At 40.8% G+C, this 27,000-nt stretch overlaps 2 protein-coding genes and 1 long non-coding RNA gene across 8 annotated transcripts in view; 2 read left to right on the top strand and 1 right to left on the bottom strand.

The window, feature by feature from the left end:
• The window catches only part of ADCY5 (adenylate cyclase 5), a 177,789-nt gene extending 174,471 nt beyond the window's left edge, over positions 1-3,318 (top strand). For all 4 annotated transcript variants that reach the window (XM_053403988.1, XM_053403971.1, XM_053403979.1 and 1 more), the window contains one exon: positions 332-3,318. In XM_053403988.1, the coding sequence (XP_053259963.1) occupies positions 332-463 (132 nt within the window). In that variant the 3' untranslated portion in view covers positions 464-3,318. The remainder of the gene's footprint in view (positions 1-331) is intronic.
• Positions 2,355-27,000, bottom strand: SEC22A (SEC22 homolog A, vesicle trafficking protein). 3 transcript variants are annotated; one of them, XM_053404001.1, is made up of 7 exons: positions 26,892-27,000; positions 17,116-17,319; positions 14,713-14,876; positions 13,465-13,659; positions 11,255-11,373; positions 8,855-8,920; positions 2,355-7,591 (listed from the first exon to the last, which is right to left on the bottom strand). In XM_053404001.1, the coding sequence occupies exons 2-7, from the start codon at positions 17,295-17,297 to the stop codon at positions 7,391-7,393; spliced, it is 927 nt and encodes a 308-aa protein (XP_053259976.1). In that variant the 5' UTR covers positions 17,298-17,319; positions 26,892-27,000; the 3' UTR covers positions 2,355-7,390. The 3 variants fall into 3 exon arrangements, with proteins under 3 accessions (XP_053259976.1, XP_053259994.1, XP_053259984.1); XM_053404019.1 differs by having other exon boundaries at positions 2,355-7,438; XM_053404009.1 differs by lacking the exon at positions 26,892-27,000 and adding an exon at positions 26,605-26,714.
• Positions 7,588-11,519, top strand: LOC128421357 (uncharacterized). The gene is made up of 2 exons (XR_008332295.1): positions 7,588-7,714; positions 9,748-11,519. It is a non-coding gene; the product is annotated as an uncharacterized LOC128421357 (long non-coding RNA).

Here is a 27,000-nt window from a genome sequence, read left to right as displayed (position 1 = left end):
CATTGTCAAAGCTGAAAAACAAAATACTGAGAGAAACCAAAATTGATAGATTCACCTATTCCTTCTCCTTACTCACATGTCTCTGACTTGCCATTGTACTTTTAGGAGCCCAAGGGGACGTGTGAACACGATGAGTCTTTCTCTGAAATGATCTGAAATTCACTTTTAATGTCATCAGCCCTTTTTCTTATGGGTGCAATCATAGTAATTTTTAGTGAAATGACAGCGCTTCTTCCATCAGCGCTGCTTGAGAATACCAGACTTGTGTTGAATTGTGTCAGTTGCAATTTATTCAACTCTTTTCTGATCCATTCTTTTTAAAACTCCACAGGTGACCACAGACATGTACCAAGTTTTAACAGTCAACAACTATCAACTAGAATGCCGAGGGGTTGTTAAGGTCAAAGGTAAAGGAGAAATGACCACCTACTTCCTAAACGAAGGCCCCCCACTGGCAAGTTAACAGCAGTGGGCAAGAATGACTCAAGAATGGCTCAGTTTGATTTAAATACAACGAGTTAGCAAAAAAAATCTGCTGCTGCTTAGCAGCGAATCTAATACCAAGGCACAGTTGAGTATTTCATATGATGCCTTCCTAGCAGGAGTGTGTGCAAGAAGTGGGGGAGGGGGGGACACAGTTTGGGCTATGTGGCACACCATTCGGAAGTTACCTAGCACTGCTGTGGATTTTTTCTAGGTTGAGTGTAAATGAATTGACCAAAGATTTTTTGCTGAATGGAATTCGAAATGAAGACGTGGATTTGAGATCTTCAGTGAGGCTGCTACACAGGACTTAAGATATTTAAGTATTTATTTGAAGCAACACAGTGTTTTTTACTTGGTTGAAGGAAAGTTTGATTCATTGCAACAAAAGGACAAAAAGGAACAGCATTACTCTGGAAAGGCTGTGCTGTCCCATAGTATTTCTGGTCTATGCTGTTAACTCCTTGAAGTGTGCCACTGTTCTCTTATTAGCTGTTTGAGTGGACTTTTGAAATTAAAAACACCACCCATGATTGCTCTACAAAAAGGGCCTTTTTTAATGACATCACCAGTAATGGTTTTTTAATGGAAAAGATGCCTTGTTATGTACTCTTGCCATCCCTACCCTTACACAGATAGGAGGTTCCTTCTTTTTACCAGAACTGATATACTGAAAGTGAAAGGAGAGAAATAGTTCTTAAGGGGAGGGGGAAATGATGCTTCAAGCATATTTATTAAATGAGGAGGCCTTCTCACTTCTGTTCAGCATATTTTGGTTTACACATGAAAGACTAGCTGCCAATGTGAAACACATGGAGAAACACAGGGAGATTTCTCTGAAATGTGTAGGGTTGTTGGTTTTGAGGTGCAGTTTTTTGTATTTTTTAATATGGAAGATTATGAGATCGAAGAAATACACCAAAATTCTATATTTTGAACGTTCTGTGTATTAAACAGTTGCCCCAATGGAGCAACAGCGATCTATGTGTAGCTCTGTTGTAGTGAAGTTCACAGAACAGCTGTTTGAAGGAGACTCATATCCAGAACTGAGCACCCAGCAAAGCATCTGTCAACTGTTAGGCAGGAGAAGAGCAGAGGCACCTTGACACAATCCTGAATCCCTTATCAGGCAGGCAGCCCTTGACAAAGAAGCTGATAGTCACTGTTAGGAAGAAGGGAACGGGCACCCAGGCTGAGTTGAAGCACTTCTGTTTCCCTGTTGGAAGGTTGATCAGGGCTATGGGATGTTTCTGCCCTGCAGCTATGTTTGTCTCCATGAGTCCAGCAATGGGTGTGAAGTCTTCTGCTGAGCTCACAGTTCTTTGGATCGGATGCCAGGTACATTGGGAGGTGTACATAAGCTATAGAATTGTGTGATATTCTTTTCATTATCTCTGAGTTGCAGACTTGGCAGTTTTCAAATAAATATTGTACAGTCCAGTAAACAAGCTGAAGTAATAGTAATAATGCAGGGGCTCAAGTCTGATTTTTTTAAAGAGGAAATGAAGTGAGGAAAACCTACAGTTAGACAGAGATGAAATAGGAAGAATGAGAACAGCTGTGCTCATTCCTAACGTCAGAGGGAGCTGAATGCAATAGGTAAATTGTGTATTCAAAATTCTGAAAGTTATTTGACCAAGGGTATTATGCCTGAAGCCAGTGTGCCTCTGGACAGTAGCATAAGAGGAACAACAATCAAATCAAGAATTTCTTTTTGAAAGAATGTTTACAGTTTATGTAACAACTGTCTGTACAAGTAAGTGCCGCTGAATATTACCTAGAAATTTTACTCTTCTGGATTGATATTGTGGGAGCTGAATTCAATTTCATATATTATGAATTTCAGTTTGAAAACTTTGGCAAGTTTTCCCCCCATAATAAAACATATGTATTGATTGATTCTCTAAAGATATTGATGTGGCCTATCCTGCTGAACAATACTTATTTTTAAAAAAGAGGGGGACTGTTAATAAATGTATAAGTGAGTTAAATACATTTTCAACTTTTAAAATCAAGGTCCCCTTCATATTTTATTAAAAAGTATAAAAGCATAAAAACCTATATTTTTATATTTCAGTAGGGGAAAACTTTTGATATTGAATTTGGCAATTTCAAAAATGACTCAAACATTTTGACACATACTTTTTCCACTCTTCTCAGGGAAGAATTTCCATTACCTAATGATTACCCAGCACTGGCAATTATGACATTGGCGAGGGGGCGGGGGTTAGTGTCACCTTTGACCAAAAAATAAGGTAAAATCCATGGTCTCAGTGATATGTGTAATATTGCTATTAAACTGTTTCAGACTAGAGTGTCAGTAGCATCCCACTTTCCTTTCATCCCCTCCCTTTCTACTAGGGCACACCCTTGGATAGTATAGTTGCCGGATTCCTAGAAAACTGCCAAGTCTGTCCTTGTACTATATTTTTGAACCTTTTCAAGAAATGCCATTTGATTTGCAAAGGTCTTTATTTACACAGTACTGCAGCTTGTTCTTCATCACCTTCCACCCTTCATTCTTACCGTCATTTACCACTTCCAAATTTTAATTAATAGCACAATATAGGATCATTTTGTTTTAGGTTTGCCTCCTGCTTTGAAATGTGCATTCTTAACATTTGAGCAGACCACCTTGCGCAATTGTGTTGTCAATTCAGTTTTCAGTTACCTGTATCTCTGACTGTGATTGATGACTGTGTCAGGATCATTTCAAGGGGTATGCAGTCTTTTTTCTGGCTCTTGCAAAAGGTGATACAGTTATGATTTCCCATGGAAATTGCAATCTGTTTAAGTAATTTAACAATTATATTAAAACACTGTTTCACTTGTGAATGTTTCTATTTATTCATTAGAGTCTGGTTTGTTTTTTAAAAGCTACAAAAGTAGGAATGTAATTTAATGTTTTGTGGCGGGAGTGACAATAGAATTTTGTGCATCACAATGGTATGATTCATCAGTTCAGTAAGGGCAGCTCCAGACTTGTGTAACTTGTCCCAACAAATAGTCCTGCTCACGTATGAATTTTTGGATGATATTTTGTGCCTGCTGCATCACAGAAAGAAGAGAATGGACTTTGTACAATGGTTTCTCTTCACTTCTCTGCGACTGGATGAAAAATGGTAAAATATTCAGATGAATACAGCGAAGGTGGTTATTAATCTCAGCCCCTTGGTTCTAAATGAAGGAGCTGATTGGGATATTTCATTTGTATGTCAGATTCAACAAAACTGTATTTTAGGGAGAACTTTGGCAGCTGGAAGCAGTAGGCTGTGGTCTAGTCCTACTCAACTAATTGAGCTAGTAGTTTTGTGTGTGTGTGCACAAGAGCATAGCCATCTGCATTTAAATACAGGTCTGGGTAATTCAGTACAGATGAGCAACGTGGTGCGGAATTGGATTTACGTAGAAGTGCCCGATTCAATCTATGTTACCTGTGCATGTAAAGGAGCCTTCACCCACATATGGATCTGCTTCACTGGAATGGTAAGTCTCTGTTTGAAATTATGGTGCTTGGCAGTATATTGTTAGTATAAAATATTCTGAAATCAACTGGTTATATTTTCCGATCACTGTAACATGTTTTCTTCTGTTTTAAGATAATAACACAGGTGCTCAATATCTCTGAAGGTAGTCTCTAGATAGTGGGTGGGAAGGTTGCTGGCTCAACAATAAGGGAGAAACTCATCCTGAACTCATATTTAAGTCATCAGTGGGGTCCCTGCATGCTGCTTTTCCTTGTGCTAATCCCTGTTAAGGTGAGTGGGGAAAGCAGACAGGCAAATTGCCCTTAGTTGTTAATTTTGCAAGCACAGTGGTGGTCTCCAGCACAGATGAGGAACATTTTAGATGTTCCATGCTAGCTAAGAGTATGGTCATGAGCGCGATTTGCACTTAGAAAGCATGGGAGCCATTACATAACACAACATTAGGGGGATTGCTAGATATAGATCTTTTCAGTTAGGATAATTAAATCATTTGGTATTGCATAACTCTCAGCATCTTTCCTAGTTCCGCCCCCCCCCCCCAAAAATTGGGCCACAATCCAGCACAGTCACATAATGGGACTTATGATAGATAACACTGTGTTCTGTGATGGGATTTTTTTTAATCCTTAAACAAATTCTGCTAGCTTTTCACCCTTGGATTGTGTGCCTGCAATATGCATCTGTAAGCATACTTTATGTCAGTGCTTCTAGTCACATGTATGAAATCCAAAATGAAGGCTTACTACTTTTTGGAGAAGTCAGAGCCTCAGCAGAGTTGCATGCCCTGAACATTTTCATGCTCAGCCCTTGGCTATGACTCTTTACAGACATGAAAGTATTTAGGGCAGGCTCCAGTTGCCTATAGTGCTAGCTGTATCCACCACCCCACAGTATATATCATTAATGTCCCAATCTTGAAGTGTTGGCTGTGATAAACACTTTCATTTAAAAAAAAATCCACAAAGACCCCCATGTAAGTTGCAGTGACCTCACTTCAGAAGTCTTGACCATCTTATAGCTGCTTCTGCATTTATTTATACAGCACTTTTATTCTACAAAGCACTTTACATTTTCATTGAAATGATCAGGATTCCCATTTTGCAGCTAGGAAACTGATGCCTAAAGTCATCAAAAGCAGCATCCCATGGCAACCAGAGTGAGTCTTTCCCTCATTTGGCAGGAGTTCCTTTACTTATATTTTAAATTATCATGAAGGTAAAGAAAACATAACATACAAGAACAGCAACTAGACTAGGGCAACTGGAAGACCCAGTTTAGGACTCTTTGTATGCCTATCATGATAAATGAAGAATTTGTGTGTATTGTTATTAACATTTGGGTCTACAACAAATATACTTGGGGTATTTCACACATTACTTGCATGTGGTTTCAAAATAATGCCTGACCTCCAGATCTAGGGCCTGATCTGCCTCTACCCTTCCCCCCAATAAGCTTCATCCATTTTGGCAGCAGTGGCAGAAAGAAAAAAATAGACCTAGCACTACAGTGGGTAGAGCTCACCACTCTGATGTGGGTGCAAATCTCCCTAGCAATCATTTGATGAGCAGGGAGAGGGTGATTAACCCTTCCTCTGCTGATCTATGTAGATGAGGGAGCTCCTATGTGTGCATGCAATGGTTTTGGGTGGCCACTGTCCAGAGGTTAGTCAAGGGTAAAAATTGATGCTGGGACAAAAACAGTCAGCCACTTCTGCGGTACAGCATCTAATTCAAGGGCAGGGGTGTTCCAAGTAGTGCGGGAGTATACTGATTGGGTAGTCTCTGCCCACTCACTATTGTCCTATAAAATAATGCTTTAGAAGTTATTGTAGTGCGTAAAGCAGCTTAGGATTCATAGTAAAACTAAGACTAGACAATCTTATTGCCTACTGAAAAAAACTACCACTTTTGTGTAGGTGACATCTTACAATTAAAGCCTAGGATGATCATAAAACATTAGAGATGTGGTAGGTAGGACAATATAACTTCAGTCTGGCATCATCACTTTCTTGCTAGAATCTCTACAGAAAGTTTTCACACTGAAAGCTTGTGCCTAGATCAGTGGGAGTAGATTGTTGAGTTTATTAAATGCAAGCATAAACATAGAACAGGCTTCTCTTGAATCTTAAGTTTGTCTCTGGGAGAAAAGCTTCCTCATCTCATGACTGACGTGCGTTTAGAATGGCAGTGGAACAGTACAGATCTCTTGAACCCCCAGCTGCTAAAATCCTCACAAACCCTCAACAACTTTTATCTGGACATGAGGAAACTTCTGCAACTACCTTCATTGTGAAGGCATTTTGTTCTCATGGCTGCTACTTAACATACAGGATGCAATGCAATCCAGCAGGTTTACTTTTCTCATTAAGGTGAGATTAGTAGGGTTGTATCCAGTGATAATCCTCAAAATGAGGGAGGCTCATTGAGTCAGCAAAGGTGGCCACCAATGAAATAGGGAAGGAAACATGGGTCCCCCCCCAATCTCCCTCCCTGCAGCTAACCCAAAATCTGCTCCAGAGGGTTAGAGGAGGGTGGAAATGAATAACCATCACACTCCCTCATTGGTCTGCTGATGGCAGGCTATTTTGGTCCACTGTAGGATTCTGTCAGGTTGCTCACCTCTTCTACAATAGATCTGTTGTTCACAACCAGTACTTTTAATTTCCTTTGTTCCCAGAAGTTTTTCTTAGACAATTAAATTGAAATTAGTAGAAGTTAGGCTCTTTCCTAGATGAGGCTAGTCAATTTCTTTTCATCCTTCAAGCGTTAGAGAAAAGCATTAGAGATTGCTACTGGGGCTGCAGAAGAGAGGTCACTTTCCAAATTTCTTTCAAAGCAAATTACACAGAAAAAGTTGGGGAGGGGTAGAAACAAAGCAATTCAGAATGAGCACTGCACTAGATGGTAGGCCTTTGGGGCCCAGGAACTAATCCCCATGAACAGATGGTTCTGGGTTAGATTTTAATTAAGGAAAATGCAGACACACACCATTAAACTTACGTGCATCCAATAATCTCGCATTTAGAAATTCATTCATATTGAACAGTTTGTTAATATGCAACACCATCCTTTTATTTCAGCCTTTTCTACTATCTCACAAAGGCAAACCTGGTATGGGACTGAAGGAATCACTTGATATGCAGAACAAGCTCCTTGCCATTTTCATACTTCTGGATGTGGAATTTTCATGCTGCCCCTCCAAACTTCTCACGTTGCCCTTGAGGTACATTCTCCTGCACAGGGTTTTCATTTGTCCCGCAACAGGGTCCCGAACCATTTCCAGCTCTTCTTTGAAGAAGAATTTCTCTGTCATTAATGCCCTAGACTATGGGAAGCGTCTGTCTTGCAGAAAAGTGTTTCATTCCTGAGAGGAATACTGCTTGGATCAAGTTTGCCTTGAGACTTGCTGGAGGACAACCATCACACATTGTAATCAGGGGCCTTCCCTTGTGGCTGCCTCAATCGGATCTGTAACGTTGAAAAAGCGCTCACAGTCACATGAAAAAAGATCTGCCAGAGGTTGCGTAGTTCATAGAGATACATGTTGCATAGGCAGATTAAGCCAAAACTTAGGAAGGATTTGATGTTCCGCCAGCCTGTGCAATACACAAACAGATAGCACTGCAAAGGGGAAAAAAGTCACAAGCATGTAAGTAACCTGTTGAATTGTCTCATATTTCTATAGCAAGCAGCATCCAGCTAATGTGCCAAGAGGCTCCTTTCATACCTTTCCACTCAACAAAGGTAAGAAGGTGAGTGCAAATGTTACCTCCAAAGTGTGAGCTCCCTTGACAAAAGCTATGGCTTTCAATTTAAATCTACCATTTGCTGTGGCATTTTAATATCTTATCAAATTACCGTTGCCCAAAATTTGTGCACTCTAGTAACACCCTACCATAGGTGAAGGTACGATCCAATTTCTGAACATCTGTCCTGGCCCCCTGCATCTTGGAGATGCAGTTGAAGTCTACACAAGAGTCTTCTATGAGCCATATGAATCTTATATAACCCTTTAAAAATAATAATAAATATTTAAAATAAATAAAATACCACAGCAGCTGAAAGTAAGCTGTCTGTTACGAGCTATTTTGATTAAATATTACCTGAAGCAACAAATATCTCCACTAAGAAGATACAATATGCTCTCTCAGCAGGCCTGTGGGTGGCCAGGTACACTGAGCCTCAGGGTCTTAGCCAGGGGCCTCCACCTGGGACCAGGTGCTTTTTTGTTTGAGTTTATAACTTGATTCTAACAATACTCTCACCCTGGGCCTCAGACAAGCTCTGCAAGCTAAGAAATCTTAACCAAAAAATGCAGGCAACAATCTGTCATTCTGTCCGATAAATTCCAGAATAAAAGCCCAGTTTGATTTAAGTTATGCCTCATCATGGACTAGTTTGTGTGATATTATGAGATAACATCTGTGGGGAAGGGCAGAACACTTCACATGCAGAAATTGCCAGATAGGGCTCAGAAAGACTCTGGAAAATCAGGGCCAATCTGTGGATACATTGACTAATAGTCTGATTTGTTATAAGGCAGCTCTATATTTTCAAACAGCTCCACATTAGGCCCAACCACCTTCAGTTTTCCCTGCCCAAAATTCAGATACTTATCTACTGTGACAATGTGCGGGAGTCAAGCCTCTGTTGCAATCCACCAGCTACGTACTTTGTAGACTTCAATGCAAATGTCCAGAAAGGCTAAACTAGAGTTGCAGTACAGTTCACCCACTACCAACCGAACTCAGAAGGAAACTTTGAAATAAATCTATTTACACTCATTTAATTTTGGACTCACAAGGTATGATACAACATACCCTAAGGCAGAAAGGGATTACAACTTTTAAAAAATCCTTCAGACTTGTAAGAGGAAGATCCTACCTGATATAAACAAGCTGCCGTGCCGAGGAAAAAGGCAATAACATAGCTGAGGTCCTCTCTGTCGTTCTGGGGAAACAATTGGTGTCCTTATTTAGTAACGGAAGTTGCACAACTGGTCCCAGTGTCAGCCAAGCAGCCAGCACTTGGGTCATGATAAATGCAAGGCAGTAAAACACATTTAACTGAATTGCTTAAGTAGTAATAGCTAAATAGGTATGTCTACATTCATTTAGCAAAAATCAAGTGAGTATTGCCATCTGTTCACCATCAAATTAATGTTATCCTGCATTTACTGAAATTGGTATCTGAAATATTCCCACTGGACCACTTTTTCCCCAATGTACAACAGCTATCATTGGGGGAAAACTCTTCCTCTCTTTAAATGCAGATCAGCAGAGATCTCATTTTAAGAGCAAATGGGGTACATGGGTGACAAGTGCTAAACTCCTCCCCCCCATCCATTTTTTTATCTCCCTGCAGCCTGTCCCCACCAATCGCCAGACTAAGTAGAAACACTTGGAAATAAAAATTCAGGAGACAGACTATGAAGAGGTAAGCTGGTGTAGGGCCTTAGCGTCTCTCACAAATGTGCCCCTTTTTCTCTTAAAACAAGCAAAATGTCCAGCCCATTTTCAGCAATTGCCACAGATCAACATTTAAAGAGACTGATCTGCTGCCATCACATGCATCCACTAGGTGGTGCTCAGCTCCTGCAAAGTAAAAAGTAAACGGTTAATGAAGAAAACCCACAAAGCAGTATTTACACAGATGGCAGCTAAATATTATACAATATACTCTCCTTAAGTTGTAATATCTAACAGTTGTATGAGCAGGAGCTTTGGATCTGGGGGATATGGGTTCCAATGGATTTTGGTTTGTTTCTCACATTACAGAAAACCTGACGTACCAGAACATGTATGCACATAACAAAAGCAATTGTTACACACAAGCAGCACACTATTTCTTAACTGAAATATGAGTTCCTTATGAGAAAGTGAAAAGACAACAATGGCTGTTGAAGACCGCTTTCAAAAGGAAGAGCAATAAAGACTAGAATTGCGTGCAAATCAGAAGGTTCTTCAATGATAATGGGGAAGGTGTAATTTCTAACTGTAATCTGTGGGCAATTATAGAGTACAAGTCAATATAACTTTATGTTACATGCTTAGTGGAATACTGAAAAATGAAACAAGACCTCAAGGACATCTCATTTGTTATAACCATTGCATGGGTAGTAATAACATTCATTTATTACTTTCGTATTATATTATAATTTAGTATCCTGAGCCAGAAGAGAAATCCAGAATAGTGTGTGCAGTTCAAAATGACTTTTCAAAAGTGTATTTTAAATTTCACTGAAAACATTTACATTTGAATTGAAAAGAAAAGGTGATGCAATTCATCTGAAATGGGACTAGAACTCACACCTGCCATTTAGTTCAGCTGGTTAGAACATGGAGCTGATAACTCCATAAGGCCCAGCTGCAAATTCCTGCATTGCAGGGGGTTGGCCTAGAATCCTCTGAGTCCCTTCCAACTCTATGATTCTAGGAGCTCCCAATGTGTAGTGCAGTCCTCCAAAACATTTTCCCAGAGTGGAGAACATAGGAAAGAACAGTTTTAACTAGTGCATCCAGAGCTTTAGCTTGGATTGCTGTAAGTGAACAGTAGAACTTCCCAGATCCTTCTCACATCATCTTTCTATGATCCTCTCAATACAGAGAGTATTTGCAGCAATCCTGTGTTCTAAAGGGATTCACTGAGAGAAGGTACTCCATCATGGATTTCCCTGATGCAAGAGAACAGTTCACTGGCCATGTGGATCAACATCCCCACAGAAAGCTGCTTGTCCCCAAACAACCTGTCACATGATTCAGTGCTATCACACTGAGAGCTTCCTCCACCATCAGCAATGAATGTCATTGACATCCACGGCAGGCAGGCAAACTCACCATGTAAACGGCCCAGAAATGATGGGGTGGTCAGAAACACACCAGAGAAAACCAACTTCTGTTGTAAAGTTTAATAGCTAGACCAACTCAAAGAATCTTATTAAAGTCTACATGTGAAACATTCTGGACTTCTCTACTGGCTCAGCTTCCCTACAAAAAAAAGCTAGCGACACAGGTCTGAAACATGTCAGTAACAGAAAGATATATTGCTCCACCAGCTGAGATGTCAAACAGCTTAGCTCAGAAGGACAAACCCAGCTTGCAGGCCATAGTTGCCAGCCCTCTGTGGGAAAAGAGGGGTTTCTCCTTATCCAAACAATATTCAGAGATTGATTTAACTCTACCACTTATTGCAAGAGCATTTTAAAAAAAGAAATTGATAGGTAGGTCTTCCAAGACTGGGCTTTTGTTTTCCCCTGCTACAAAGTCATAAACATTGCTACAGTACCTGCAGAAGACTCTCTATGGCATGAAAACCACGAATTAAATTCAAAGCCCCACATAAAAGGCTGAGTAGAAAGGAAACAATCCCTGACAAAGTCACAGGTTCCAGTCGCTGGTGAGGGGCTGGAAGGCAGAGGGGAAAAAACACTTATCAATATTTAAAGATGTGTTCCTTAATGTTTGAGCCAAAAATGTTAATGCTATTTTTCAGTGTCTTCCTGCTCAAGATTCTGTAACTTAAATGAGAAAATACTCATAAGCTTAAGAGACTCCCTTTCCATTTATTTTAAACTGAGTACTTGCTTAGAGAATATATAACAGCAAGCCGAAGAAGCATAACTCTCAGAGCACATTGGAAAAAATATATTTTGCATGAGCAAAAACTGAAACTCTCCAAGGCCTGGTTAAAAATAAGTTTTGAACTAATGCACCCAAGTTCTTCAGTATTAGGCTTGGATTGTGGGAGCACAGCTGTAAATCTCCAAAATGTAGAACTAGCTGGTGAAATTAGTCTGCAATTAGCCACTGAGTAGTTAAGCCTCACCCTTGAAATAGGGCTCTCATAGTTTGCTTTTCTGCCCTAAACATGCTTACTCAGAAGTAGGGCTCAATGGTACTTACTTGCAAGTAAGTGCACAGAAGTTGACAGCCTGATCCTTTTCCATATTTTTAATTGACAGCAATGTGGAATATTACAAAAAAATGAAAAGTAATATACCCATAATTGGTATTCTAGGAGGCAATGAATGGGGTCCTTTCATCTCCTAAAAGTCTTCCAAAAACTATTGTCAGTTTATCCTCCTCCAGCACTTTTAGCCCCTTAATCAGACACTCCTTTGTTTCTCACAAGGAAGTCCAATCAATCCTAATAGACTTCCTCCCAAGTAAATGTACATAGGCTTAGTGCCTTAGTGTATTTGCTAAATGGGGCACTGTGAAGCAGAAGGAGAGGTAGGCTAAGTATGAAAGCTTCTAGCTTCACTGGCAAATCCAGGGAAGGGCCCACTGCACAATTCTCTTACAAACTATACTGACGCTAAAAGATGCAGAGGAGGTGGCTGAAAATAAGCATTTATTCAGACATTCATCGGTGCTACTGGAGAGCCAACGGTACACACAAATGTCTGCCAATTCATAGTGAATGTGTGTACAAGCAGTTACTGTGCTATTCCGCAACAAGTGACAGAAAATGAATATGAAAAAACAGGGCAAAATCCACAGTAGTCTAGGCAACACAGAGAGAGTGACAATGAGGTTACTGAACCATATTTAAATCATTCTGTTTAAATCAGTGAAGTGTAAAGGTGCCAACAATGAAGTTAATGAGCTGGAACATTAATATTGAGAGGGGTGTCATTCCATGTTGTTTGCATTGAACAGCTGCAGCAGAAAAAGGCTCTCCAAAGCAGTTCATAAAGTCAGAGAAAGCACAGCAGCGACAAAGGGAATTTCTCCAGAAGATGAAAACTAGACTGTGTGAGCATCACTGTTTCCAAACTCTGGAAGGAACACACTAATCTGTGCACAGCTTAGTTGTTGTTTGCAAGAAACATGTTTTTTTAAAAATACAGATTTCTATTCTACATGTATTTTACTCTAAAACAAACATGTCGGAATAAACAGATTATATGAGATAACAATTTCCATCAAACCTCAGTGAGCTTCATAGTTAAATGTAGCTTCCTCCCTACATTCACGTCCATCGTTCTAATCCAGAATCACATATTCTAGAGACAAGTGAAATTTTGCAGTGGCTTTTTACTTATATTCACAAATTCAAGCTTGTTGATTGTTACAAGAGTGGAATGCCATTACAATGCCATTGTTGATTGTTACAAGAGTGGAATGTTACAATGGTGGAGCCATTAGCAAGACCTCAGACTTAGCAAAATTTTAGGATCAAATTAGACATGTCATTTGACCTTGAGGGAAACAATGGGACCTTTCCTCCCACTGCAAACTGAAGGTGCTGTGTTGTGGGTGGGAGAGATTCTAATCAGGAAAGCAGCAGGGGCAAAGGGTTAAAGTAGTCTCTCCATGCCACAGTCCTGATCCGGAATAGGCCCATTGCAATGGCCATTTATTTTATTTTAAGACTGGCTAAACAACAAGAATGACATCTAGTTTGGTCCCAAGATTTACAAGACTGGTATAAGCAAATTGCTCCGGTTTTGAATCTTCCAAGCAAAATTATGTTTAAGGAAACAAACTCACCTGTAGATATTTTCCCAGTACCTTTGTATTCTGGAAGAGGTACATGTGGATACCCATTGGCTGAACCCAATTCAGACAAGGAAATTTGATAAGGTGGTCTCAGCCTGATTTCCGTCTGCATGTCAGCAAGGTTTATCTTTGTCGACAGAGACCGTGGGTTGTTATATCTCTGCTTGGTTCTCTGAATGAAATTATCTGTGTAAAATTAAAACAAAACCCCTTTAGACATATGTTAATAAAATCATCTGAGACCCCATGGCTTTATGGGCAATCTAAGTCTCTGATACACATTTAAATTCATTATTTGGAATTCTTACATCCATTGTGGAAGGTTTTAATATTGTTGCTACTTTATAACTAATATATCATGGGCTAATTAATTTTGCAGCACCAAAAAATTAAGCGCTAGGAATCTAATTATAAATAAACTAATGACTCATGCACTGACAAGCCTGAAAGTAGGGCTAATATAATTAATGAATTGCATTTTGTTTAGCTTTTCATGCAATTCAGAATATATTCTTACAAAATAAAACAAGAGCTTGTTCTGAAAACAAGCCTGTTTTACTTTGACATACATAATATGAGAATTAACAGCATCCATAATGATGAACTTTCTTTCCCAACAAAAGCATACGACTATACAGATGTAAGAGCAAAATACGTGCTTAAAGGGGAAAGCCCATAGGCTTCTTCATTTTCGACATATTCTTAGGGCATCTGGAATCTAAGAAATTGGGGGAATCCCCAACACAGCACACAGGGGGAGGAGAGGTGGGACTGTTGCATCTGGCAAGCTGAAATGCCTGCATACAGAACATATCTCATACATAACACAATGAATTCCACCCTGTGATTCCACAAAAAAATAAAAATCCTTCCTGGTTGTGGCATCACCTCTGGCTCCCTTCCTAGGAAGACCTACCTAAACCCACCGCTTTAAAATGTCATTAAACAGGTGAAAGCTCTCTCTCTTTTTTGGAAAGGTGCTGGAAGAATGGACTATATATCACAGTAAAGGTTTGTGGCTCAAACAGTGGTTATGTTTAGATTTTAACTGCTAATTTTATCGTGTCAGCTGAGTAATAATAATAAAAAAGCTTTTTGTAAGCCACCTCGAACACTTTGGGGTGGAAAGATATGTTACAGTTATATATATATATATATATATATATATATATATATATATATATATATATATGATCTAAAACAAGTCCATCATTAAAGAAAGTGGTGAATCCTCTTTACCGAACTCAATGAAACAGTATGGTCTAACAGCTGTATTTGTCTTCATCATGTTGTATGTCGTGATGAACTCCTTTTGAAGCTCATCCAGGAAACAGAAGGCCAGGACACTGGGGTAATTTTCAGTGCAGAGCATCATGTAACTCACTCCCAAGGAACTAATAAAACTACAAAACAGAATAAAAACATTTTAAAATGTGTTTAATGTTTCAGAATTAAATTTATGCATCTACAGCTTGACTAGATCAGCTCTCTGCTGTAAGAACAAGAAAAATGGCTCTGAGTGTAATGAAAGCATCAATATTCATGAGAAATTGTAACATTGTTTTCAAGAGGAAAAGGTCCCGGGTGTGTCCCACCACAAGTAAAAAGCAGAAGAGTACGAGGATTTTTCCTCTCTAAAGTGGGAAGAAGGAAACAGATCAAAGAGGGCAGGTGGCCTTCCCATCTTTAACCTCTGAATGTTTTAATTATTGGTTGTGCATAAAAGGACATCTTCATTCCAAAACCCAAAACAAAAAAGCTCTTCAGAATTATCTTTATGAGCCAGAGAATGAAATCCTGCCCTAGCAATGATCCTCCTTCGTCAGTATTCAGTGATCGCATTAAAGGAACTCATCAGAAGCTGGAAAACTCCCCAGATCTAATTGAAATTCTGGCATATGCTTACACTCTTTATATATTAAACATTCTGTTAAAACACTGCATTAGTTCATCATTCCTTGTGCAATTCAAAACAATAATTCTAGGACAATTTTAGGTACATACTGTACATCTGACACTTTAAAAATAATTAGACTGATATACTAAACACCAGAGATTTATCAAGAGTTCTTAGGGAAGTTTGTTTATAAAGGTCAGTGCCAGAAATGTACACATCAGATAATAATATGAATTATCTAATTTTGAACTGTGAATATTGATTCTCTCCCCAACTCCATTTGCATCTACTTACAAATAATTCATTCCCCATTTGGTCTAGGGCCCACTTAATTATTAAGATCATGAAACAGACACACACTGTAGCGCACACACAAATAAACCATTCCAAAGTATAGTTTTGGTACAAGAAAAATGAAGGCAATGAGAAAGGCTTGAAATTTATGTTTTCAGCTTAAAGATACACATGGTTTTATGGCTGCTGTACACTGCTGTAATTTAATCCAGATAAACATAGTCCATCTAGGTGTGCATAAGGCATGCTGGGTTTTTCTATAACCTATTGGACAAAAAGAAAAAGCACTGCCAACAAACTCATGGTCTTAGACACAAAATATATTGAAGTCTGTAGGAAAATGAAAGAAAAACTCTCAGCAGGTGAAGTCCCAACTGATATGCTTCAAAAACTAAAGGTAAACAGCCAATGGAACAAAATGGCATAATGTGCTATGACATCACACTACTGCTCCCACCACAGCATATTTTGCCCCATTAGATTCATTTCATAAACACTTCAAAGGAAAAGCATCTCTGTTTCCAGAAGGGTAGTCCAAGGCTTGGCTGCCTATGATATACTAGGGTTTATGTCAGACCACTATATCAAGATAATCACTTGATTTGCCTTCTGATTAGTCTGCCGTTATATGCCTTATATATCCACCCACATGGTTCAGCCTGGACACTGAGATCCAGCACCGAGGGCCTTCTGGCAGTTCTCTCACTGCAAGAAGTGAAGCAACAGGGAACCAGGCAGAGGGCCTTCTCGGTAGTGGCTCCCACCCTGTGAAATGCCCTCCCAGCAGATGTCAAGAAGATGAGTAATTATATATCTTTTAGGAGACATCTGAAGGCAGCTCTTTCAGGTCTAATGTTTTCCTATGTTTTTATATGTGCTGGAAGCCCCCCAGAGGGGCGGGGACAACCCAGTAAGATAGGTGGGATGAAAATTATTGTTATTGTTATTATTAAGCAATACTGAAACAATATTTATTTTACTGTATAACAATTAAAATTTCATTACAATTAAAAACTGGGGAGCATTGAAGAGCTACATAAAACAGATTCTCCTCTCCCCACAAAAATGGGGATCCAAACAGACAAATTTAAAATAACTAGAAGACTGGCAGAAGAAAAATGTCTTAACCTCTTGTTTTAAAGATATCAGATATGGGGCCAGTCTAACCTTCTTTGGGAGGGAGTTCCACAGTTGAGATGCTACCACCAAAAAGGCCCTGTCTCATGGCAGTGGAATGCAAAACAGGATCTCTGAGGATTACCACAATTTATGTGTGTACATATATGAGGAATGAAGCAGTTGTACAAATGCCTTCATAGTTAAGATTTATGAAAATACATCAGCACTTAAAGCTAACCTAGTTCCCCCCCCAAGCAAATAGTTGTTTCACTCCCTATTATAGCAGCCAACAGTTGTATATAAAACAAGATAAAATCCCAGATAAAACTTACTTTAGGTTATACAGTCCTGCATGAAGTGTGCATCTATCAGGAAGCTGAGAAAGTCTCTTTGCAATAGTTTTGAAGTATTTTTGGCACTCCTGCACACCAACGTTTTGCTCATAATCAGTAGAAGCAGATAGAGGGAGTCCATCTCTCACACGGACCACCGAGGCAGACAGGATCATGGACATTGCCAGCAGGCACAAGGAAAATCTGAAACAGAACATACATATAGAGTTTGATTTACCTTTGCTTTCATTCACTACATTTCCAGTAAGTGTATTTCAGGGTTCTAGTAAAATCCCTGGTTCAACCTCTGAGAATATCCCATCTGAAACTCTGGAGTGCCACAACCAGACAGTGTACTGTACACAAAACTGAGCTAGTTGGATCTGACTTCCTATGCACCTAATCCTATTTCTTATATTCATATGGCATTTAGCAAACCATCACAAAAGTAATTCTGTCACCACAACTGGGGGAAGAAGAGCAGTCACAAATTGTTCCAACCACAAAACTGCATCACCACTGAAATATATGTAAGTGGGCCCTGCAACAAAATGTTGTAAAGTGTTTCTGTACAATATTCCAGCCAGCCATAGCCTCATCCAGGCTGCTCTATTCTGTTTCACCCACTTTTCCATTCACTCACTCAATGAGTGACCACTAAGCATATTCAGCCTTAACTGAACTGTTTTGTGGAGACCGAATGGTCCCTAAGAATTTTTTGCTAACATTGGGGTTCTCCTGAACATGCTGGTGCCTCCCCTCCTGTTTCACAGTGTCCTTGCTTTGGCTGTCATCCTGCTTGCATTCATTTATAACTCCTGCAACAAATATTGCAGTGTGGAGTGCTCTTGTTCAGAGTTCTAGCCAGCCTATTCATGGCCTATTCCAGAACAGTCCTTTCCATTTCCCCTCCGCACTAGTTTGCATTCCCCACCTCCAGCAGTCAACCAGCATCGCATGGTACACTGAGCTGACTTAGCCTCCCTCCTTTAAACACAGAGCCTGCCAATACCTTCCTCTTTTGCTTTTGGGGGCTACATAAGTTGGGGAATGAGTTTGCTCTTAGCATATGGGATTTGCTCCTAGCTGGATATTATTCCTAGCTGCGAGATATATGATATTTCATAATATGTGGAAAACAGGAAGAGCTTATTAAAACATTCATAATGCAGAAGGTATCTCTAGTAATAACTCATAGCAGGCATTTAAAATGCCTACTAGGCAGTCTTTTTGTAAAATATCCCAAACTGTAATTAAGAAACACTCAAGTTTCTCTTTGAAGTACTCATAAAACTAGGAGAGCATTGTGAAACTTACCAAACAGAATGCTTTTGGTATCTACAGACTCCCACAATTCCACTTGGGCACCACCCTAAAGTCGGTCAACCTGGAGAGCTGGGCAAGGATTATCACAGTTTGTGAATTGTCATCTGCACTGCTTCCCAGCTCCAGGGTTGCATGCTGTTCCCTGAAGATGCTGCAAGTACATTAAAGCAGCAGCACTCAAGTACACTCAACCGCATGTACATTTCTCTTTTCCCTTGGGAAGGCCAGTGGGTGGAAGACGGATGTCAGCTGGAAAGAAGGTGGCAGATGAATGATAGGCAGGGAGTGGGCAACTAATTTTTTTGACATAGCTGCCAAGCCAGCCCAAAATTGTAGATCAAATGCAAATATGTCACTTATTCACTGAATAACATAGTCTGCCTGCCCAATTTCTAATGCATAGCAGTACAAAACACTGCCCTAAGAATGAATAGTAGCAAGTTACTTTTAAATGCCATTAATGAAACAAAGCCACATTTAGCTCAAACCACAGCTCACAAACCCACGTTTAACAATGGTTAGTGCCAAGCCAGTTTGCAACCATGGTTAGAAACATATTTGCAAATTGCAGTTTGATACAGTACAGATGTAACATGGGTTAAGCTTTGAAAATGAAAGGGAGAGGAAAATTCGCATACAAGAGGAGAAAGTTGTGTCTGAACCTGTGGGGCACGCATGAATTCTTAACCATTATGAATGATTAAGAAGCATTATGAATGCGCCAGCCAAAGTGTTTAACACAAAGCTATTTTTGTCAGCTTTTTAAAAGAAAACAATGGTTGCGCATGGAGAGAGATGCAACTGGAAGTACCAGTGTATCCGTTCCTCGAAAACAAACTAAAGAAAATGCTCACAACACTAAATAGGTTCACAGAATCTATGCTTAAAGTATGGAAGGAGAAAGCAGGTCAAGTGCCCCCAACCCCATTAGCCCCCCTGCCCACCACCCACTATTCCACCAAGCAACCTACAGCTTCCAAACAAAAACATGGCAAGCCAAAGCTTTACACAGCCTAACAGACTTCTACAAAAATGACAAACCCATACTAACACAAAAAATAAAAGACAAACTAGGGGAAACTAGGTGTCCCCTAGTTTGTATACCCTGGCTGACCCAACACCAACTGCACACCTTCTTAAATAACCCAGCAGTCAAAGGACTCTGAACACCTTCGATAAACTTCTAACAGAGGGACACAGCAAGGGGATGGAATCCACAATATACAAACTACTACTCAAACCCTACAAAACTGTGTTCAAAACTCTGTTTAAACTATGGTCTAAACCATCCTTTAAGTCCATCTCAACCAAAAGAAGAGAACTGACTTTGAAACTAATTTATAGATGGTACCTAACACCTCGGGATGCGGGTGGCGCTGTGGGTTAAACCACAGAGCCTAGGGCTTGCTGATCAGAAGGTCGGCAGTTCGAATCCCCGTGACGGAGTGAACTCCCGTTGCTCGGTCCCTGCTCCTGCCAACCTAGCAGTTTGAAAGCATGAAGTGCAAGTAGATAAAAATCTTCTCTGGCGGGAAGGTAAACGGCGTTTCCGTGCACTGCTCTGATTCGCCAGAAGTGGCTTAGTCATGCTGGCCACATGACCTGGAAGCTGTACGCTGGCTCCCTCGGCCAATAAAGCGAGATGAGCGCCACAACCCCAGAGTCATCCGCAACTGGGCCTAATGGTCAGGGGTCCCTTTACCTCTACCTTTAACACCTTGGAAGCTGGCGCTGATACACCCAGGAACCTCACCTAAATGCTGGAGAGGCTGCACCACTACAGGCACATACCTCTGAAAACAGAGACGTTGTATGTACCCTTGTTAACCATGAAAATCCTTTAATAAAAACAATTTTTAAAAGGCAATGTAATGGTGTGTTCTGTACGACACTAGAACTAGACTGGTTTTGTTCATGAGGCTAAAATAGTTTAACTGCACATCTGTCAGTTTAAATGGCCTGTAATTCAGATGCAACATGTGTTCCAACAGTTCACTTACAAGATTGCATACCGTATAAACAAATTTCCTACAATAAAAAAGTCCATGGGTTCAGTCTTAATACTATTATAACTAGAAAGAGATTTTTCCTCCTATCCTTATCCAAATTTCCATAAATCAAAATTAATCTTACATGAGAAAACAAAGTATAATTCTGGTGACCTTATTATATAATGCAATTTCTGTTATTTTGAAACAATTCTGCAACGTATAAAGCTAGTACAGAATCTCCTTTTCTCTCAGTAGGTTTTTGTATTTTAGGACCAGAGATACAAAAAAATAAATAAATCCCAAATACTAGGGAACTGGAGGTGGTTAGAGCTTCACAGGACTAGATCTATTTTACAAAATCTTCCCTAAATCCTGGATAAACAGCATTCATTTCCTTTGAACTCCTATTTATGCAAAGGCAAATTAGTCACTCTTCCAAAAGATAAGCCTCCCTAAAACCGGCAAGCTGTTTTCCATGTATTACCAGATGATAGTAGCACAAAGCTGTATTTAGCTACAGCCCTATCTCATATCATTAGTCAAAGGGGTTCTAAGTGAAACCGTGCTCATACCTCATTGCATGATATAAAATGTGCTTGTGGATTAAATTCGCCTGTGAGCTGCTCCTCTATTATGTATATCATTTGAGAATGCTATTATCCTGTTATCTCCATTCTTACATCTTGCACTTTTAGAAATACTCTGGTTGCTTCCAGATGAACTGTTTATTGAGCATTTATCCTTATTAATATGCACAAAGATTGTGGGGAGGTTAGAAGATGTTGGCTACTTACCGAGCATTCATTTTGATTAATATACGGGGAAGTTACATGACGTCAAGCAATCATCATTCCCCACTTTCCGGTGCATCCAATCACTTTCCTTATTGTGAAATGTCTGATTTGAGGGAAAGAGTGGGTTTGCTGTGCAAGAGTCCTCATCAACTTGAATTGCATAACTTGGATTTGCCAGTGTGTGAAATAATAGCAACAGTTTAAAATGCTCCCTCTGAGACAGACTACCATATGCGCTGCTACCCACAAGTAGAGCTCCTACGTGTATAATCATCCCCGTCTTTTTCTGTGCGGAAGACAGCTCCACTCAAGAGAGTGAGGACATCTTCACAGGCTGCAGCACTCCATATTTGCTTTGGAGCACCACTCCTCAATCACTTGGTCAGTTTCCTTGGCATTATACCTCCAAATGTGTGGCTAAATTGGCCTCTGCTCAGGGATAAACTATGCAATGTTAAATGTGTGTCTGACTTAAACTCCTCTTAAAATGTACTAACCATCCACTTGGGAGGGGACTGAAAATCACTGGGATCACAGCAGATGTGGAGCATTCTCCAGATGTGCTCTCTGCATTAAGGGATAGCTCCCAAAGTGCCGATGGGAACTTTACAGGTTTTCATGAAATTATTTCCATTGTAACTGCAAAGCAGAAAATGGGTAAACTCTCCCTCCACATCTCCTCCATCCCAATATTTATCAGCCATTCAGCTGCTAATAGCATTTTTTAAAAATCTGTATGTTAAAGGCAAAGACTGCCATATCTAGTTTGCCCCTCAGAAAATGAATCATACACAGCAAAGTGTTGAAGAAGCATTGCAAGTTGGTTCAGAGTAAGGGTGGCTTACATATCAGGACAGAAGAGGGTCCGGAAATATATATATAAATGAGTGATGGGAGACCCGAAAAGTTAAGCTGTCAGTAATCTTACAGAAATATATTTGGGTGAAAATATTTAGTACTCAGACAATTTCAATAAATTACTATCACAGTGTTGTCTAACACTCTAATGGTAGCGAAATAAGTTCAAAGCAAGATGAAAGAAAGGTGGGTTTTGCAGACTGTTGGGGGACATGTGTGTAAGAACAGAAAACTTATTGGTCACACATTCTGCTAATAATATAACAATATACTTAAGCTCATATTTCTCCAAACCAAAAATTAAGTTTAATAACACATTGTGTTCAGTGGGGCCTACTCCCTTGGGAGTGTGTTTAGGATTATGCCTAAAGGTTTTCTGAAACAACTATTCCTGAAAGAAAAGGGCACTGTTACAGCTATACTTTTATTTGCAACATACTGTACTGGAAAACTAAGGAGACAATTTCTTTTTCCATCTCTGAAAGAATGGTCTAGAAAATTATGGGGCAAAGAAACCATGAATAAAATTACATAATATATTTTTGTGTTAGAGAAGAGAAACAAAATTGATGTGTTTGGAGAAGAATGGAAATGGCTTAGAAACTGCTGGAATGCTGAACAAAGTATTATTAAGCAAAATCCTTTTCCTTATTATAAGGTTTCTCCTTTAGTGTCCTTATGTTTATGTTTGAATGATTTTTTTCCTATTTAAATTTGAGATGTGTATGAATACATCCTTTTAAAAACTTTTGGCTTTCTCAGAAACATAATAAATAAAGTAATGGGATGCATGACAATTGCTTTTAAAATACCGTATTTTTCGCTCTATAGGACGCACTTTTTCCCCTTCAAAAATGAAGGGGAAATGTGTGTGCGTCCTATGGAGCGAAGACGCCATAGCCCCATGGAGCCTACATAGCCGTGCGTCACCTCTCCAGCCGGGAGAGCGCGCGCGGGGCTAAAGCAGCCCCCCGTGACCCTCTCCCGGCTGGAGAGGTGATGCGCGGCTATGGCAGGAGCCTTCATAGCCGCGCGTCACCTCTCCAGCTGGGAGAGCGCGTGCGGGGCTAAAGAAGCCATAGCCCCGCGACCCTCTCCCAGCTGGAGAAGTGACGCGTGACTATGGCAGCAGCCTCTCCGCTGCGCCTTTCCGCTGCTCCCTGACCTGCTCTTTGCGGCTGGTGGTGGGCTTCCCCCCGCCAGCCCCAAAGAGCAGGTCAAAAGGAACCTTCCAAGGTAGCCGCCTGAACGCACCTTAAACGGCACCTTGTTTTAGAGCGGGAAAACAAGAGGGGGGAAATTCTCCCACTCTCTGCGCAGCGCCTCCTGCCGCTTCACTGAAGGGGCACTGGGCAGAGAGCGGAATAATTTTTTTTCCTTGTTCTCCCCCCTCTAAAACAAGGTGCGTCCTATTGTCCGGTGCGTCCTATGGTGCGAAAAATACGGTAATACTGTGGATAGACAGCCTGTATTATGGTACATAGTGATACACAGAAGGCAGTAAATCATGTGCCAATACTGGCAGATATTACAGTTGTCTAGCTAACATTTTATTATGTTGTTCTTCATAAGCCCACATAGGCAAGTATAACGGCTGAAATCTGTTATTTAATAATGTGTTCAATTGTGTTGACTGGCAGTCCTTTCAGCAACCTAAAAGGGGCTTGCATTAACAACGGACTTATGTTATTTTTCATTATTTACAATAAAATAGGTTGTAATCAGCCACTTGCCTGTTTGCCTCATGGTGACTAAGGGTTGACTCCAAGGTCCCATCTGAATCTCCATTGCTTTGAAGCTATAACCACAAATGCAGCTGCCATAGCTCTGAACCATATTTTCACTAGGCTATGCTCACGTTTCCAGTCTCAATACTCGTATCTTGAAAGGTGGAAGACAGCCCCATACTTTAAGGCTAGGATAGGGAACCTGTAACTTACTATCCAGATGTTGCAGGACTAGAACTACAGTTGTACCTGACTGGCTGAGGCTCATGGGAGCTGGTATTCAACAGCATATGGAGGGCTATAGGTTCCCTATCTCTGAGAAACACTGAAGCTAAAATCATATGCACACTTACCTATGAGCAAGTCCCACCTAGAAATCAGTCATTGTATTGCCAATACAGTGGTACCTCGGGTTACATACGCTCCAGGTTACATACGCTTCAGGTTACAGACTCCGCTAACCCAGAAATAGTACCTCGGGTTAAGAACTTTGCTTCAGGATGAGAACAGAAATTGTGTGGCAGCGGGAGGCCCCATTAGCTAAAGCGGTGCTTCAGGTTAAGAACAGTTTCAGGTTAAGAACGGACCTCCGAAACAAATTGCGTATGTAACCAGAGGTACCACTGTACAAGTTGGAGCCTGGATATCTGAAGGAGCATTTGCTTCCATACAGACCTACCATACTTGTTTGTAAAGATCATCAAAGGAGGCTCTCTAATGGTGTCACCACTGGCTGTGGCACAGAATGCGGGAATCTAAGCAAGGGCCTTTCTTGTGGTTGCATCCATTTCACAGAACTCCTTCTGCCTTGAAATATGCTTGGTGCAGATTGTGCTGGATTTCAACACCTGCTTCAGACTTAGCTCTTTACCTCAACCTTTGCTATTATTATTTCATTTTAATAACTGCTTGCTACGTAAGGACTTCCTAAGCAACTTGCAAAATTTTAAGAGCATAAACATAAAGCAGAGCATAAAATAAGGAAAAGTAACAATACATAACAATTAAAGAACCCTATATTCCATAAATCAGACCCAGCTTGAAATAGTATTTATTGCTGGCTGCAGTGGGTATAATTTTATAATGGTTTTAATATGTATTTTATCCTATTATATTTTGTGAACCACTCTGGTTTTACTTAGCTGAAAACCAATGTATAAATAGCTTTAAATAAACTAACAAACTCATTCTTTGGGACTTCCTTCTGAGTACATATACAAAGGATTGCACTTAAAATCAAACTACATTTAGCAATCCCACTGACAGTCAATAAAATTTCAAAGGAGTCAAATGAAAAGTTTTTTATAGGACAAGATAACAATGAATCTCATGTAAACCACTGAAGGAGGAAAAATTATTTCACTTTAACACCATTTTTAACACTGCAGCACCATTTATTTGCAACAACATGTAAGAAATAGAGTGATCTCTCCTTGATTGAACAACTTCCTCTTAGCAAACTTAAAGGAATACACTTGTAGCTTTTTGAGTTAACACTACAGAATACTGTTACCATTTGAAGAGAGTTGCATTAATGTAACCTCAGGGATACACAGCTCAGAGTACCATATGGCCAAATCAGTAATTACCACAGTATTATTACATTCATTAAGCAATAACAGCATGCTCAAGAAGCTGAGGCCTAACCCACAGTGGTAAGGAAGAAATTCCTGGCATGTACACCTCAGGATGTGGTGGACTCTCCTTCATTTCAGGTTTTTAAACAGAGGCTGGATGGCCATCCATTAGGGATTCTTTAGATGTGATTCCTGCATTGCAGGGGGTTGGACTAAATGACCCTTGGGGTGCCTTCTAACTCTGCAGTTCTATAATTCTATGATTCTACTGTACCTTTGGGACGCGAGTGGTGCTGTGGTCTAAACCACAGAGCCTAGGGCTTGCCGATCAGAAGGTCGGCGGTTTGAATCCCCACAATGAGGGGATGAGCTCCCATTGCTCGGTCCCTGCTCCTGCAGTTCGAAAGCATGTCAAAGTGCAAGTAGATAAATAGGTACCTCTCCAGCGGGAAGGTAAATGGTGTTTCCGTGCGCTGCTCTGGTTTGCCAGAAGCGGCTTAGTCATGCTGGCCACATGACCCGGAAGCTGTCTGCAGACAAACGCTGGCTCCCTCGGCCTATAGAGCGAGATGAGCGCACAACCCCAGAGTCGTCCGTGACTGGACCTTACGGTCAGGGGTCCCTTTACCTTTACTGTACCTTTACTAACCACTTAATAACTTTCCACAGCCATACCTACAACAATTGCCCTAAAACGTCACAGCATTTCCCCCCCAGTATCATATTAGGGAAGGCTGAGGGAAGGATTCCCTCACCCCCTTTTATTTCAATAAATCATAAAGCAACAAACTAATAGTCTCATTAAATCCTCCACTAGAAGCACCCTGCATGGAAGGGCAAGGGGGGTGGGAACCAAAGGGCACCCTTCTTTTCCACAACTACCAAGAGGCCTTGCACTCAGAAATGCAGTTTTTAGTGGTAGGCCTAAAATCCTAAATATACATCCCTTCCCAAAGCTCATTATGCGAGAGCACTTCCTTCTCAAAATCCTCCCCAATACGCCTTTTGCCAAAACCCTAGAGGGGGGTATGCGAATCACAAACACACACCCAACTACATTAGCTCAGGTATTTAAGGGCAGAGTCACTCCCTCCCCCCCCCCCGCCCTCTGGCACAGTTCCATGCCTTGAACTGCTGCATGGCGGGCAAAACATCCAACAGCTGCAGCGTTTCCCTCCCACTCCTAGAGAGAAAACTTCCCCTGGTGAACTTCCACCTGGTCAAGGGGCTCTTGAGGCACAGAAACGCCACAAGAGAAGACGAAGCAGCAGCAACTGGAGGCCGCAGAGGTCCCCTCCCAGGTCTCGAGGACCGTGCCAAAGGGCGCAGCTGTGGGGACGTCCCTGGGGAGGGAGCCCTATGCCTGCTCCCTCCACCACAGGAAGGGCGCACCTTCGCCCAGGCCCACAAAGACAGGGCCCGCGCTCCTACGGGCAAGCTGGCTCAGTTGCTAGGCAACCACTCGGGGCTGCAGCGAGCGCGCGGAGAGGGAATCGGAATTACCTTGCTTAATCGACCCGGCAGCATCCGTAGCCGGACCGCGGCTCCACAGCCTCGCGCATAGCGTTCTTGGGCGTCTTGACACGTCACACTCAACAGCGCTCGCTTGTAG

The sequence above is a fragment of the Podarcis raffonei genome, chromosome 1 (assembly GCF_027172205.1).
Source record: "Podarcis raffonei isolate rPodRaf1 chromosome 1, rPodRaf1.pri, whole genome shotgun sequence".
Classification (NCBI taxonomy): Eukaryota; Metazoa; Chordata; class Lepidosauria; order Squamata; family Lacertidae; genus Podarcis; species Podarcis raffonei.
The sequence above is the reverse complement of the archived record's forward strand: the minus strand, read 5'-3'. Positions and strand labels throughout refer to the sequence as shown.

Bases quoted from the DNA above. Each gene is read 5' to 3' on its own strand.
- SEC22A (XM_053404001.1), bottom strand. From the start codon at position 17,297: ATGTCCATGATCCTGTCTGCCTCGGTGGTCCGTGTGAGAGATGGACTC. The intron at 8,921-11,254 runs GTACTGTAGCAA...TTGTTTCCCCAG, and splicing joins CCATAGAGAGTCTTCTGCAG to AACGACAGAGAGGACCTCAG. The intron at 7,592-8,854 runs GTAGGATCTTCC...TCCCCTTTGCAG, and splicing joins CGGCAGCTTGTTTATATCAG to TGCTATCTGTTTGTGTATTG.